The 14518-nt window shown below is 37.7% G+C and overlaps 1 protein-coding gene across 8 annotated transcripts in view; it reads left to right on the forward strand.

The window, feature by feature from the left end:
• The window catches only part of spegb (striated muscle enriched protein kinase b), a 108775-nt gene that overhangs the window by 53829 nt on the left and 40428 nt on the right, over window positions 1-14518 (forward strand). For all 8 annotated transcript variants that reach the window (XM_067444360.1, XM_067444359.1, XM_067444363.1 and 5 more), the window contains 4 exons: window positions 6127-6247; window positions 9989-11553; window positions 11671-11814; window positions 12152-12334. In XM_067444360.1, coding sequence (XP_067300461.1) covers window positions 6135-6247; window positions 9989-11553; window positions 11671-11814; window positions 12152-12334 — 2005 coding nt within the window. In that variant the 5' untranslated portion in view covers window positions 6127-6134. The remainder of the gene's footprint in view (window positions 1-6126; window positions 6248-9988; window positions 11554-11670; window positions 11815-12151; window positions 12335-14518) is intronic.

Genomic DNA, 14518 nt, shown 5'->3' on the forward strand with positions numbered 1-14518 from the left:
ATAGGTTCATAGTATGTACAGGGGGGAACAGGATGAAAAATAAAGTGTTACCAAAATACTTGATATTTGATGTAAAAAGTTACTGCACTATTAGCCTTTGTTGACATTTAAGGTTACTTAATTCACACATTATGCTAATTTCAGATGTTTTTAGCACCGTCGGTTCACTCGGATATAAATAACACATTATGGTAATTCTCTAGGCATTTCTTATCACTGATAAGACAGGTGCTCGGAGAAGTGTAAATAGAGGTGTAACCGCAAACAGAAGCTTACATCAACGGCAGGCCATAAATCAAACAACAATTACAGTTGTATTTGCATTATATTAGCATATTCATTAATATTCAGATATTCATTCTTTGGTCCGATTATAATGTTAGCAATCGAAAATGGTCAATAATTTACCTTTACCATTTTCCTCAAATGTTTGAAGTAAATAAAGTAATGAACTAAAGCGATCTGGTTCATATTTGTAGGTTTTCAGGCTATAAAGTGCATGCATTCATTTTTTTAATGTTTTAGACACTGAAATGTACAATATCGACATGTTTAACTTTAAATGTACAATACAAGCTTATTGACAGCATTTGTATGTCTAGTGTCTATCCAAATGTACAAATTGTATGTATGCTAGAACCACACTTTAAGTACAGTCGTGCTCTAAAGTTTACACCCCCCATGCAGAATCTGCAAAATATGGAGCGTACAAAAATGCATGTTTTTTTTTAAATATTAAGTTCTATCCTGAATAAAAACAAACAAGGGACTCAAGAACCAACATCACAGAACAAAACAAAACAACATCATCCAGGGAACGACACACAGTATTAAAGGGATAGTTCACCCACAAATTTAAATTAGCCCATGATTTATTCATCCTCAAGTCATGCTAGGGGTATGACATTCTTCTTTCAGATGAGTAAAATCTGATTTATATTAAAAAAGTCCTATCTAATCCAAGCTTTATAATGGCAGTAACTTGTTGGTCCACTTTCCATAAAAGTGCATCTATCCATCATATAACTGAAGAATATCCATATTTAAAAATGTATAGACTACAATAACTAGCTTCCGGCGATCAGCAAGTTGACTTGCGCTAATAGAGTAACCCCATATTCGATGTATAGGAGCATAGCAAGCTTTGGCACCTCTCGCGGATGGGGCTGGACAACACACTCAAGCCCCTCTTCTCTTATATTGAAATTCTCTGCCATTACTCGTTAAAAATTCTCGTTTTAGACTCTTAATCATGACCAGTGTTTTGTTTTGCTCTATCCTCCTGTGCTTTTGCGTTCATCAATACGCATGCGTCAAGGGATACTCTTTCACCGTAAATTGATGTGTATGGGGTCCGCTGGAAGTTATTTAGTCTATAAAGTTTTAGATATGGATACTTTTCTTACACAAACGCATCACTTTGCTTCAGAAGGCCTTTATTAACCCCCCAGAGCTGTGTGAAGCAGTTATATGATGGATAGATGCACTGTTACGAACGAACCAACAAGTCACTGCCATTATAAAGTTTGGAAGCTTCTACTTTTTTAATATAACTCCGATTTTATTCGTCTGAAAGAATAATGTCATGTACACCTAGGATCTATTTAGGGTGGTTAAATCATGGGGTCATTTTCCTTTTTGGGTGAACTAACCCTTTCAGAATCAAGGGTGAGTAAACTTTTGAACAGCCTTTTTGTTGTCTTGTGGACTATGTAAACTGTAATCTGTAAAATGTCTTATTTAGGATAGTACTATAAAAAAGTAACATGCATTTTGTATGATCCCTCTTATTTTGTTAAAATTAACATTTTGCAGATTCTGCGAGGGTTGTGTTAAACTTCTGAGCATTAAAGCCTATGAATATTAATGAGATCTGATGTAAGGTATTACATAAAATAAAAAACAATCTAAGGATGCCGAACGTGGTTGATTTTAGCAAGTGAGCATGTGTATTCCTGCCTCATCACACCCTTTTTTTCCTATTTTTATCTAACAAAAAATCTTGATGGTATTCATGAATATAAATTGCCTTTAGATAGAGGAAAATCATGGATGTGTTTACAAAGACACAATTCTGAGGCCTGTTCTCTTGATTCTGTTTAGTCCCATCGCAGCAATTGAACTCTGTTGTCAGTATGTATTATGACAAAAGCCTTCCCGTTATCCCTAGGGGAAAGTGGTTGAGAGTGTATTTGAGACACTTACAGACTGGATGAACAATATTTCCATTTCTTTCATCATCATGAGAGGGGACTAAAAATTAAAAGAGAAGAATAGAGTGATATTTATTTGATTTCAGTTTAGAAATGAGAAGTGTGAGAACAGCATGCCCTGTATATAAATATCCATTTTAATCTCAGCGTCTAATATCGAAATTCATTTATCTTGTGTACAACGCAGCTTTCAGCAGAGATTTTAGAGAAGTGCACCAAAAGCAATGGAGCTTGAATTGCACTCTAAATTGTCTGTTTGTCATTAGCGCTGTTATGAATGATGCTCTTGTCTTCATAAGCATTCAGTTGTTAGATCTAAAACCTTTCTACAAAATGAAAGTCAACAATTTCACCAACAAAGAGATACAGGAGGAATAAATGTGTCAGGATTTGGTGAAGCGTATGATTTCCGTAGTGGTATAAGTGATTGATTTGATCTGTTATGGTAGGCGTAGAGAGGTGGGTGGAGGCCCATTGTCATTGATTTTGATGGATGCTTCCTGACTGCAGTCTAATCCATTCAGTCACTGTGCATCACACTGGCTCTGAAGGCATCAGCTGGAACTTTGCTTCAACACAGCTTGCAGCTGAAAGGATTCACCTGAGCTTTATTCTTCATACCTATGAATGCATGCTCATGTAATCAACCTACATTATAGGACTAGGACTCGGCGTGTCTTCCTGTCTGATCTCAGGGCTCGGCATTTAGCCTTTTCGTGTACGTGTAAATCTGTCACTCGCTTGTCAGAGTAAAAAAATAGCTTGTTCAGAATTTTTTCCAGAAGAGATATTTGATTTTTAAATGTTATTTTATTCTGAAGCATTATTCTCACCAGTGTTCAATCATCTTTGACATATTTTAAATCTGCATATTTGTTATATTTTTACTTTTTATAAAGATCATTTTTTTAAAGATCATAGGCTATGATTCAGCTTTAATTTTATTTATTTTTATTTAATCTAGAAATTAAAGTAGAATAAGGCACTATAGGGCTGTTACCAGTCAAATTAAGTCATTTACACACATGCACACAAAAAAATTACAACTACATAAAATAATGTTATGAGATTGCTTTAAATATGTTTGAATATACAAATAAGAAATGTTGGAAAGATGAAACTAAACCACCAGTAGGAGGCAGCAGGTGACCATCTTAATGAGTGAGTCATTTAGTCATTTTAATGATTCATTCAAGAACGAGGCAGTCGTTTATGAATAGGTCACTGAATCTTTGATTCAACCGATTACTGACTTGTTTTGGCAATATACCCACTCTATATTCATTTTTTTGTCCTCTTAACGGGTAACTTTATGTTGTTGTTTTTCTACCCTGGCAGCTTATCAGTGTCTGTGTATCTTTTTTGTCTCTTTTTTTTCTTTCTCCATGTCTGTCTGTATTGCTTTAATATTGTGATGTTTTATAATGTTGAATAAATTTTTTTCTTTTTTAAACGCTGAATCATTCAGTAACACACTAAGATGTGTTATGGTTCTTCTGTGATCTTTGTTTGGAACTATTCTCCTGCTGAAATAAAATAAAAACATTCAATATTGCATCTAAAATGTAAATGACTTAATGTTAATTAACGGCAATTGTTTATGGAACTGTCATATGAAATCAGTGCCATTTTCAGTCGTGATAGTATTCAGGAAAATGGCACTCTTGGTTCTGTCTGCATGTTACTTAACTGTAGGCTGTCATTTTATAAATATAAACAATTTAAACCGTGTATGCTAAAGGGATAGTTCACTTTAAAATGAAAATTCTGTTGTCACTTTAAAATGAAAAGTTGTTTCAAACCTGTATGAATTTATTTCTTACTTCTTCTAAAGGGAAGATATTTTGAAGAATGTCAGTAACTAATCAGATAACTGGAGCCATTGACTTTCATATTAGGAAAACAAATACTATGGAAGTTAAGGGCTTCAGTTAACTGTTTCACTACTGACATTCTTCAAAATATCTTCCCTTGTGTTTAGCTGAAGAAAGAAATACATACAGGTTAGAAACAACTTGAGGGTGAGTAAAGGATGACAGAATTTTCATTTTAAATTGAAAATGAAATCCCTTTAACTAAGTTTCTTTGTATGAGTAGCGCTCATTTGTTGTGATTTCTCCTCGAGAGATGGCACGAGTGTCAACAGTACAACCTTGTTACTGTCAGTTCATTATATATTATTATCCACTATCGATTGCCAATTACACTAAATTAATGCAGAATCATTCTTGCATTTTGGTGATTCCCTATTTAATTTTTGACATTTTTATCAGGATAGTTGTCTGGTCGGACAAGTAAAAAAATGTCACTTGCTTCTACAAAAAATCTACTTGTCCCAGACAAGCATTTATATATCCATCTATCCTTCTATCATTCTATCTATTGCTCGTTCTATCTATCGTTCTAGACATGAGGCCTTAAAAACCATAATTGTCATCATTTTTCTTTTTACAACCGTTCTTCAATCTTTCTTACTATTAGAATTAAAAAGACATGTTTTTTTTTGCTACTGTACCTTTAAAGGAACACTCCACTTTTTTGAAAATAGGTTTTTCTCATTTTCTCTAAGTCCCTTAGAGTTAAACAGTTGAGTTTTAGCGTTTTTAAATCCATTCAGCTGATCTCTGTATCTGGCGGTAGCACTTTTAGCATAGCTTAGCATACATCATTGAATCGGATTGGACCATTAGCATCATGCTCAGAAATGACCAAAGACTATTTTTTCAAAGATAATATTTTTCCTATTTAAAACTTGACTATTCTGTAGTTCCATCGTGTACTAAGTTGTTGTGCTATTTCTGTTTTTTTTTTTATGTTTTTTTTGTGTGTTTTTTATCTTTACAGCTGTGGTTGCTATATAAACTGGCATTGTTGTTGAAAAGTTGTTGTGATTTGTTTTTTTTAGACAGATATTGATAGGAACTATTTTCTCATTCCTGCATAATAATCACTGAACTTTGCTGGGGTCCCATGGGTGCAGCAGCGCAATGATATTACACATTGACTGAAAATAGTCCTCAGATAGGTAACTTCCAATGCAACTTGTCTTGCACTAAGTTTGTGTAGTTGCAGAGAATGCACTTTTACGGCAGTAAATCTATGATTATTTCGCAGGAATGTGAAAATAGTTCCTGGTCATGTTGGTCTAAAAAAAATCACAACTTTCCATTTTTTGTTGGTCTTAGTACACGGTGTAACTATAGAAGAGTCAAGTTTAAAATAGGAAAGATATTGAAAGTCTTAGGTCATTTTTTTTGAGCGCGATGCTAATGGTCTAATCCAATTAATGATGGATTATAAGCTATGCTAAAAACGCTACCGTCAGATACAAAGATCGGCTGAATGGATTAAAAAACTGTAAAACTCAACTGTTTAACTCTAAGGGACTTGGAAAATAAACCTATTTTCAAAAAAAGTGGAGTTTTCCTTTATTATTTTGTAATTACCACTTTGCATGTGAATGGGAAAAATTGTTCACACATAAGTTTGCTGTGTGTCGAAGCCAATATAGATTTAAATCGTTTTGAGTTTTTTGACATCAGAAATTGGAGAATTTTAAGGTGATCCTTTTTGCATCTTGATTTCTATAAATGGTCTTTTTTGTTTGCAAAACATGCTTTAGTATTTTTCTATTACAATGAACCTATACTTTTTCTAAAGATCAAGGAAGAAAAAAAATTATCATGATATTGACCAGTTTAATAAATATTTTTAAACTAATATTGCGTTTGATGTACTTTCAAAGAAAATGTTATAGTAAAAGGAAAAAAGTGTAATTCAATAAGTAATTTCTGTTGTTCGCCTTTTTTGGGTATGTGGATAATTTCGCCCATTAGTTGTGAGCGCTAGGACGTCATGTATCCTGCCTGAAAATTAATCTGCTCTGTTTGTTCCCATTTTGGCTCTTCCGCAGGTGAGAGAATGATGGATGTCGCCCCCGATGCGAGCGATCGCTGGGCCGCCGGTGAGACCACAGTGTCGGAGAAAGAAGCTCTATCCCTGGGATCAAGAGCTCCAGGGCCGCAATCAGCCAGGCAAGCCAACAGCCGGGAGCCGACGGGCACCCAGATCAGGCACCTAGGGGTCGAGCCTCTGATTCGAGCGTCACGCGCCAATCTATCCCGACCAGTGTGGGGGTCTGAGGAAAGTGTGTCTTTAGCTAGCGATTACTATGGTAGCACGTTCAGTCTTTATAGAGGAAGGACTTTTTCTGTACCCCTGTAAGCAAACCTTCCCAAGCTAAAATAAACCGCAATTAGCCACAGCCCACAATAAGCAGACCAAAACAGATGTAAAAAGATCCCTCATCAATAGATAAACAACCACATCCCCCGTCAAAGAGTCACACAAGACCCTTGCTCTAACATGGTGTCCCCTGTAAGTGCTAAAGATGGGAGGGAACTGAGAATAAGACCCAGGCTCTAATTCCTCCTCTGTCTCTCTTGGTATCCGAGCCGTGCGTTGTGGTGGCCCCACAAGGCAGCTTACATCACCACAGGAATGACAGAAGATACAGTGAGTGGGCTCTCTGTGTTTGGATGAGGTTCAGCTCAGCCCACAGAGTGTAAGGAGCTGTGTAAGCTGCCAAAAGCCTTACAGTTATACGTGACTCATTCGCAAGCTGCAGCACAGCAAAAGCGCTTGTTTTTTTAGATACATGTATGATTTCATTTTTGGAGAGCTTTATCAAAATGACACTAAACAACTTTAGTGGATGCTCATATTCATTTGACCTAGTCATAGATATAACTTTTAAATGTTGTCTCAGTGATTTGATTTCATGATCAAGTACTTTTATTGTTGCTTTGGTGACTTGACAAGGGTTCAAAATTCAACTAAAATATTCCTTAAAATATTCCAGTTATATTGCTGCAAAAAATGTATTTGTAATTATTTTTATTACAAATCTGTTGTTGAACTTTAACCGTTTTCACTGCATATTGGTGACAAACCACACAGATGATTTGTTGCTCCAGATGAGCCAGTCTCAGTCTCTCTGTACCTGCCACAACAACAAATCATAATTTTGTTGCTCATATTTTAATTTTGGTGGCTTAATGTAAGGAATATTTCACATTTATAGGATTTTTAAAAAATCTAGTAATTCTAGACAAACTTCTGATTTTAAAAGTTGAAGATGTGTGAGTCTTGACAGGTGTTTTCCTATGTAGTTGTTTGTATTCTCTTGGATTTCAACTTAAAGTGTGTTTTTGTTTTGTGGTGTTGGATATGGGACTCACATTTGATGTTTGAGTTTTGGGTGCTGGCTAGAATGTCAAAGTGTAGATATTAGAAAAGAAAAGAGGGCGACTTATTGTATCTTCTGTGTTATTTATCCCTCCATAGCACTTCTTCACCCATGTTTGAGCCAGGGTTGACTGTAACACTCTTAACACTAAATATATCTCAAACACTCCTTTTAAGTTTGTTTTCTTAGTCTATTATAAACCAAATTTTCAAATTTCATCCCACTGTTGAACAATACCAAGCTTTGCATATATATTTCAAACACGCTGTTATCCATTAGTTTCTGTTTTCCACCCAGTTGTTTGGTTCTGCTTTTGATTTGCTGCTCATTTGTATCATGAATGTGTTGAACGGAGATCTATTGGTAACGACGCGCTGTTCCTGTTCGTGCCTGACACTTGGATAACCTTAAAGAAAGGCATGGCTCTGTCTAAGAGAGGGCAGGCACAGGGCACTGTCAGGTAATGACCTGGCCTTTAAAGCAGCCGACTTCTAATCTGTCAGATCTGTGTCACATCATGTACAAACTGAGATGCTGAGAGCACAATGACCTTCTGTTCAGGTCAAGATTTTTCGGGAGCTGCTAAAGGAGTCTAAGAATAGATTGTTAGTAGAAGTGCTGCTGTAGGCCAAACCGTTAAATCTGAAGACAAAGCATTTTAACTTAAATAGTAATTGCTGAGTAAGCTTAAGGTGATGCATCTTCCAATGCCTGTACACTCATTCTGTTTTAATGTCACTGTTAAAACATTACCATTTTACTTTGTATCATAATAAAAGTAATGGTAAATTTGAAGGTTTATAAGCTGATAATATAGTTACACCTAGCTCTTTCAAAGAACTTTGAATTTCAGTCTACTAATAAACTAATAGTGAAGGGTAGCTCAAAATATTGAGAGGTTACAGGTTGAGACAAAAATAGTTTGAATTAAGTTGAGCATTATATTGAACCTCCCTGACGCACCGTTATTGCCTTTTCATTCTTCATCTAGATTTATTTTCATTTAGTTCATACTTTCCTTTGACCCCCATTGTCCATATGCAAATTATTTTCGTTTTCTACTCGCATAGCAGTCGATGCAAAATTGAAGCTGAACAAAGTTTGCATTAAAACATGCTTGCATCACTTTTTTGTGTTAGGTATCATCGACCCCTTCGGTTTCCCCCTGGTTTTTTGTGCATGCTGTTTTCGGTGAATGCTTAGCATGAATTCTTGCATGCATGCAGATGATGGCTTGACTCGCAAAGATAGGAGGGCATAGATCTTGTAAGAACTCTCAGATTGAGATGCTCTGTACACAAAAAAATGACATTTTTCGCCAACATTAAATATCAGTGTTCCAATGGTAATGATCTCAAATAAAGTGCAGTCTTTAAACACTGTGTTGTGTTGAGTATTATTCCCTCAAGTAAAGCCAAACGGATACTAAATACAACAGACTGTATATTCATGTGTAGCTAAATTTGGGAATTATTTATCTTGAATATTATATTGAACCATCTAGAACTGCTATTGCCAGTTGCTGGTTTTATCATATTTTACTAACATCACACATTTGTAAGGATCATCCCTCTGTTTTAACCAAATTTGTGCTTTGTTTTCGCATGATTTTGATGCTGCATGGGAGATGTTCACACATTATAGTGCACTGGATAAACAATACAAGAATAAGTTTGTCAAACTGCCGGATGGGAAGGAAGTGACACTGGTTGCATTTACAGTATATTTAGCTGTATCAGCTCTGCATGGTTAGTGCAGTTTGGTCTGTGCTGTGTAAACAAGAAAGATTTTTGTTTTACTTCTCTTCAGACATTTTTCTAGTGCACAGCCATTTTGAATTAGACCCCTTTTAGCAGTATTCTTGATGATTCAACATTTAATAGTTATATGCCTGCTTTAATTCTCATTTTACTCTTCCTTCCTAGCACTGGCAAGTTACTCTTGACTTATTCCTGTAAATATCCAGTGGTGTGTGGTGGTCTAGCCCAGTGATTTTGGAAGGTATAGGCTAGTAGGCACAATTTAATCTGCCATGTGCTAATATTACATTCTTTTTGCGCATTCAGTTATGTTGTAGAAAAAAAATACAATGTGTTTTAAGGTAGAAGTCATACAGGCTTAGTTTAATTTTAAATCTGGTCTTGACTGTCACTCGGAGATTAATGGAATATGTTTTATTCACGCTCTGAACATCCCCTCACATTATTTTTCTATTTCAATTTATCAATTAACAGAAGCTCATAATCATTGTTGATTTTGTTTATTTATCTCTCCTGAAATTTGAAAATTATGAATGTTCACATCACTCCTTCCTCATAAAAAAAAAAAAAATCAAATTAAGACATTAACAGAAGTAGACTCTAATTAACTTGCGCACAAACACATGCAGACAGTCCCTTTTAAGATCCCACATTAGAGAAATTAGCCTCTCTGGCCCCTCTTCCAAAGTCCTCATCCAAACAGTTGGGCTCACCCCTTGCATAACCCCATACTCTAACAGAACATTTCCCTCAAACACCTCTTTTAGGAGCCCATCTGAAGAAGTTTTGAGGGAATCTCCCCCTCAAGTCCTACCACCCCCTTCCCCCAAAATTGGCCGCTCTACTGCCTCTCCTTTGCTCAGCCGTTCTGGTTCAGCCCCTGCCACACCCCTAGCCCCACGCAAGAAAGTTGTCGTACCAACTGAATATCAAGACACAGTACCAGGAGAGTTTGAGGAGAAGATTAAGCAACCTAAATCCTCAGGCATGTCTCAGAGTAGTGCTCAAGACTCTCGACCCCAAACCCCCGTCAGTGAGTATTCCCGTAAGGAACTTACTCCTCGACCCTCACCAAAACTGATGAGAGCTAGCTCCAAGATCTTTGAGAAGGTGCGAGTCTTTGAAGAGCGCAGAAGAAGTATTGATAACCCAGAGGGATCTATATCTGGACGTTCTTGGGCTGGATTTAATAGAGCCTCGTCTATTGACTCTGATGAAGGAGGGAGTCGGTTGGGGATCTCGAGGGAGAGCTCCAAAGAAGACCTTCGTGAGGCTCTGAAAGCAGATGCAGCCCAGAGAAGGACTATGTTCAAACAGCGGGCTGCTTCCCTGGAGGACAGACCCCGTTACTCCCAGAAGGTGCAGGACATTGAGAACAAGTTCACAGAGGAGCTCCAGCGTATCAAAAAACTTGTCGGTAAACCACATATGAAGAAATCCTTCTCAACAGAGCAACTTTCTACTTATCACAGGAGCAGGCAGTCTGTAGGGAAGTTAGAACCCATCCCACCTCAGGTTCTTCAAAAGCTGCAGGATAGAGAGCGTGCTCAGCGAGAGCAAGAGATGAAAGAGAGAGAGCAAGCCAAAGAACGATCACCTCCAAAATCACCGTCTCGCAGACGAAAAGATCAGCTGGCACAACAACCACTGGAAAAAGTTGAAAGTGAACGGCTTGTCCCACCTACTAAGATGGTAAGCACATTTGGACATGAACCATCCCCTCCAGAGGCCATGCCACTTTCTGATTTACCTGGACAAAGATCTCCAAGACTTCGTGGCCCAAGTCCAAGCAGAGATAGTGCTCGAAGGTCTCCAACTGTAGACATAACTGCCATGGCTGAAGAGCGCTCTCGAGGAAGAGCTGAATCTCCATCCAGAAATGTCTTGGAGATGACATTACGCAAAGTGGAACCAAGACCTGCAAGTCCCCTGGTAAAACGTGTTGTTCGTGTTCAGGAAGTTCCTCAACCAGACGATGAGTCCATGCATAGAAAGACTCCAATGGAGGTTTCACTGAGAAAACTGGAAAAAAGGCCTGAAAGCCCTCTGGTGCAAAGAGAAACTGTAGCCATTCAAGAATACCCTGTCCAAGCTCCACCCAAACCTCCAAGAGTTTCCTCTTCTTCCTCATCTGAGGAAAAGATGGAGCTGGATGTGACTCCTCTTCCATCAGCACCAAAGCTCACCATACCAAGAATTATTGTTGAAGAGGAGCCAATGGAGACGGACACACTTCCAGAAAAGGCTGTGAAAAGTGCCACTAGTAAAGAGGAAAAACCCCAAAGAAGCAGAGGAAGAGGACGCAGACAAAGACCAATGTCTCCTGAATTAGGTCAGTTAAGGAATCCCAGTGGGATGGAAATCTTTGACTTTATAGTGTCCAAGTTGGATATTACATTTAAGGAATATCTCCTCTATCAGTTCTGACATCTCTTTTATTCTATTACAGAATCTTCAGATGACTCGTATGTGTCTGCAGGAGAGGATCCTTTAGAGGCGCCTGTGTTTGAGTTTCCACTTCAGGACACTGTGGCCTCCACTGGAACAGAGGTCCTATTAAAATGCATCATCAGTGGCACCCCTCTCCCTGAAGGTAAGTACTTTATTGCTTTTGTAATAACTTCAAACTGAACCTTTAGCATCTTGCATAGCTGACTTGAAACTGCAATAAATGAACATCACAAAGAGGCAGTCATAATGTAGTCCCTGTCGACTCTGAATCATTCGCTCAAAAGTGCAATCTGTGAAGGCTGCATCTTGCAAGTTGTCAGCTCAACACTACTATCAGTTCTATATGTTCAGACAGCAACCCTTGAACAGGCTTCTTTTTAGCTAATTCCAGGGTGTCTCAGGAATACGATTGTACTTTTTAGCCATTATGATTTTGCTTCTGGAGGGATATAAAAAAAAGAAATGTATTTTGTATACAGTTACATGGAAGAGAGACAACACTGAGATCAAGAACAGCCCAACCCATGTTGTAAAGGTAGAGGGAGAAAGGCACTCATTGCTCATCAAATGGACAAAGCCAAGTGATGCTGGAACATATACAGTTACTGCTACCAACGAGGTGGGCGAGATGTCCAGCAGCGCTACTCTTTTCATCAAATCAGGTGAGTGTTTAATGGTTGAAGCTGTTCCTTCACACTAGTAGCAAGTTCTTCTGCTGTTGGTTGCTAGTAGGCATCCCTACTCAACCGCTGTATCAGGCGACAGATCACTCCCATTGTTCATTGCATTGGTTTTTATTTGCAAGGAGCTGAATTCTGCTCAGGATTGTGGCAACCGCCAATGGTTGCCGTCACTGCAAATCTCAATGAAGACAAAGGATTTCTTCATCACAGCATATTGCTGTATGCATGAACCCCCATTCATCTTTTTTTAGATGAGAGCTATTGGGCTTTGTCAAGTATCACATCAGAAGTATCAGATCATTTTAAACATTACTTGCCATAAGCTAGATTTTTGGTTTAAAAAAAAAGCTGAGAAAGTTTCCAAGTAAATGTTTTAAGTCTATACTTTTGAGCAGCAAGGATGAGCATGTTGTGTTTTCAGTCTGAGTTAAGGATGTGGGAGTTTGAAGGGTAACGTATGGGATTTTAGAGGAGCGGATTTCAATACCTTCAGATATTCATGTAGGATCAAAGGCGGTGAGTCATTCCGTCAACATGCAGCCCTGCAGGGTAGGGGTTAGCATCTTTGTGTTGGTGTTTAAATCACCCTTAAAGCAGAATAGTCATTAAATTAACCATACAACTTCTTGTCTAACCAACAGCTCTCTCTTGTGATCTCTCTGTTTGGTTCACAGCGCCTCTGTTTTGCCTCCTCTGTCATTTTCATTGTGCTTCTTTGCTTTTCTCTTTCTCTCCTTGTTTTCCCACTATGGTTCTGCCCGGATAGTTACCATAGCAACCCAGAGGTTAAATTGAACATACGACTTGTTTAACTGCATGCAGACCTCGTAATGAGTGAAAAAAAAGATGGAAGCACATACATGGTTGAGACTGACAAATTAGAAATGTTAGTCAAAGCCACTAATCACTTTCTTCAGTTGCATTTTTCGACAAACAAATTTGAAAAGTTGAAGTAGCTTTCATTTGCTGGCATTATGAAGAAAGTATGGAATTGCATTATTATTATGTTTTTATAGTTATATGTACATTTTAGAATGCATTTGTTTGTGTATGAAGTAGTACACAGTAAGGTTAATGTTTACATTTGTTTTTGATTTCTTGTCACTGTTTTTTGTTGTTGTGCAATTTAAATTGCATGGTGAAGCCAAAGACAAATTTCTACTTTGTGGATGATAAAGTAACTTTATTCTATTTTTCATTCTATTTTAATCTTTATTCTATTTTTCTTTTTGGTAATGTTTAACATTAGGTTTTATTTAACACATTTTTACCCTGTTTAATTTCTTAAGTATTCTATGGATCATTGCAGATATTGATGGAGATGTCTGAGTGCATATTCTAATAATCTTCTAGCGCAGAAGCGCACCCTCGTTTGTTCTAATGGTTAGAAAGAGAAGCTTTACCTTATTAGGGCGGTGAATACCAGGGTTATTTTTAGCACTCCTTACTCCATGAAACGATCTCTTAATAATCTCATATATAGTGGATCCTTACTTCAATGACAGCGTGTTGTTAAACCTGCCATTAGTCAAGTAGGCCTTTATTGTCCACAATAACACGACAGCTAGACAGTTGTTCCTGAGAAATCAAGAACGCTTTTATCGACAGATGAAAGACCTGCATGAAAGTAATTTTCTTTACAGTTCGTGAAACCATAGGTTTGCTGAGCTACAGCAGAAGTGAGAGAGTTTGTAAGAGGCATATAAATAGGATGGTTGCTATGAGAAGTATTTTATGGCAGTTCCTTTGACTTGAATGGAAAAAGGGAGGACATCTGCATCTGTTTGTGCTGATGTAAATGTGAGAGGTAGTGTCTTATTGAAAGCGAGAGAGCCAGAGAGAAAGAGCAAGGGCGGGTACGGAAGACATAGTGTCTATACTAGATTACCAGTTGAAATCTGAGGGCATTCACTAAGGTGCAAATCTAAGGTGCTGACATATTAACACAAATAGTGTCAGAACTGACCATGCGCTGGTGCCCTCGTGTTGGCTTTGTACATGGCTGAGGTCTGGCTGAAGGATCAGGGCCAGGTAGGTTTGTGTTCAAGAATTTGGGTTGCACTTTATTTTACAGTATGTGCACTTGTGTACTTACCTAAGAAAGTACTGGTTAATATAAAGAAGCTACATGGGTTAAGGTAAGGTTTAGAAGTAGGTTAAGGA

The sequence above is a fragment of the Pseudorasbora parva genome, chromosome 5 (genome assembly GCF_024679245.1).
Source record: "Pseudorasbora parva isolate DD20220531a chromosome 5, ASM2467924v1, whole genome shotgun sequence".
In the NCBI taxonomy this organism is placed as follows: Eukaryota; Metazoa; Chordata; class Actinopteri; order Cypriniformes; family Gobionidae; genus Pseudorasbora; species Pseudorasbora parva.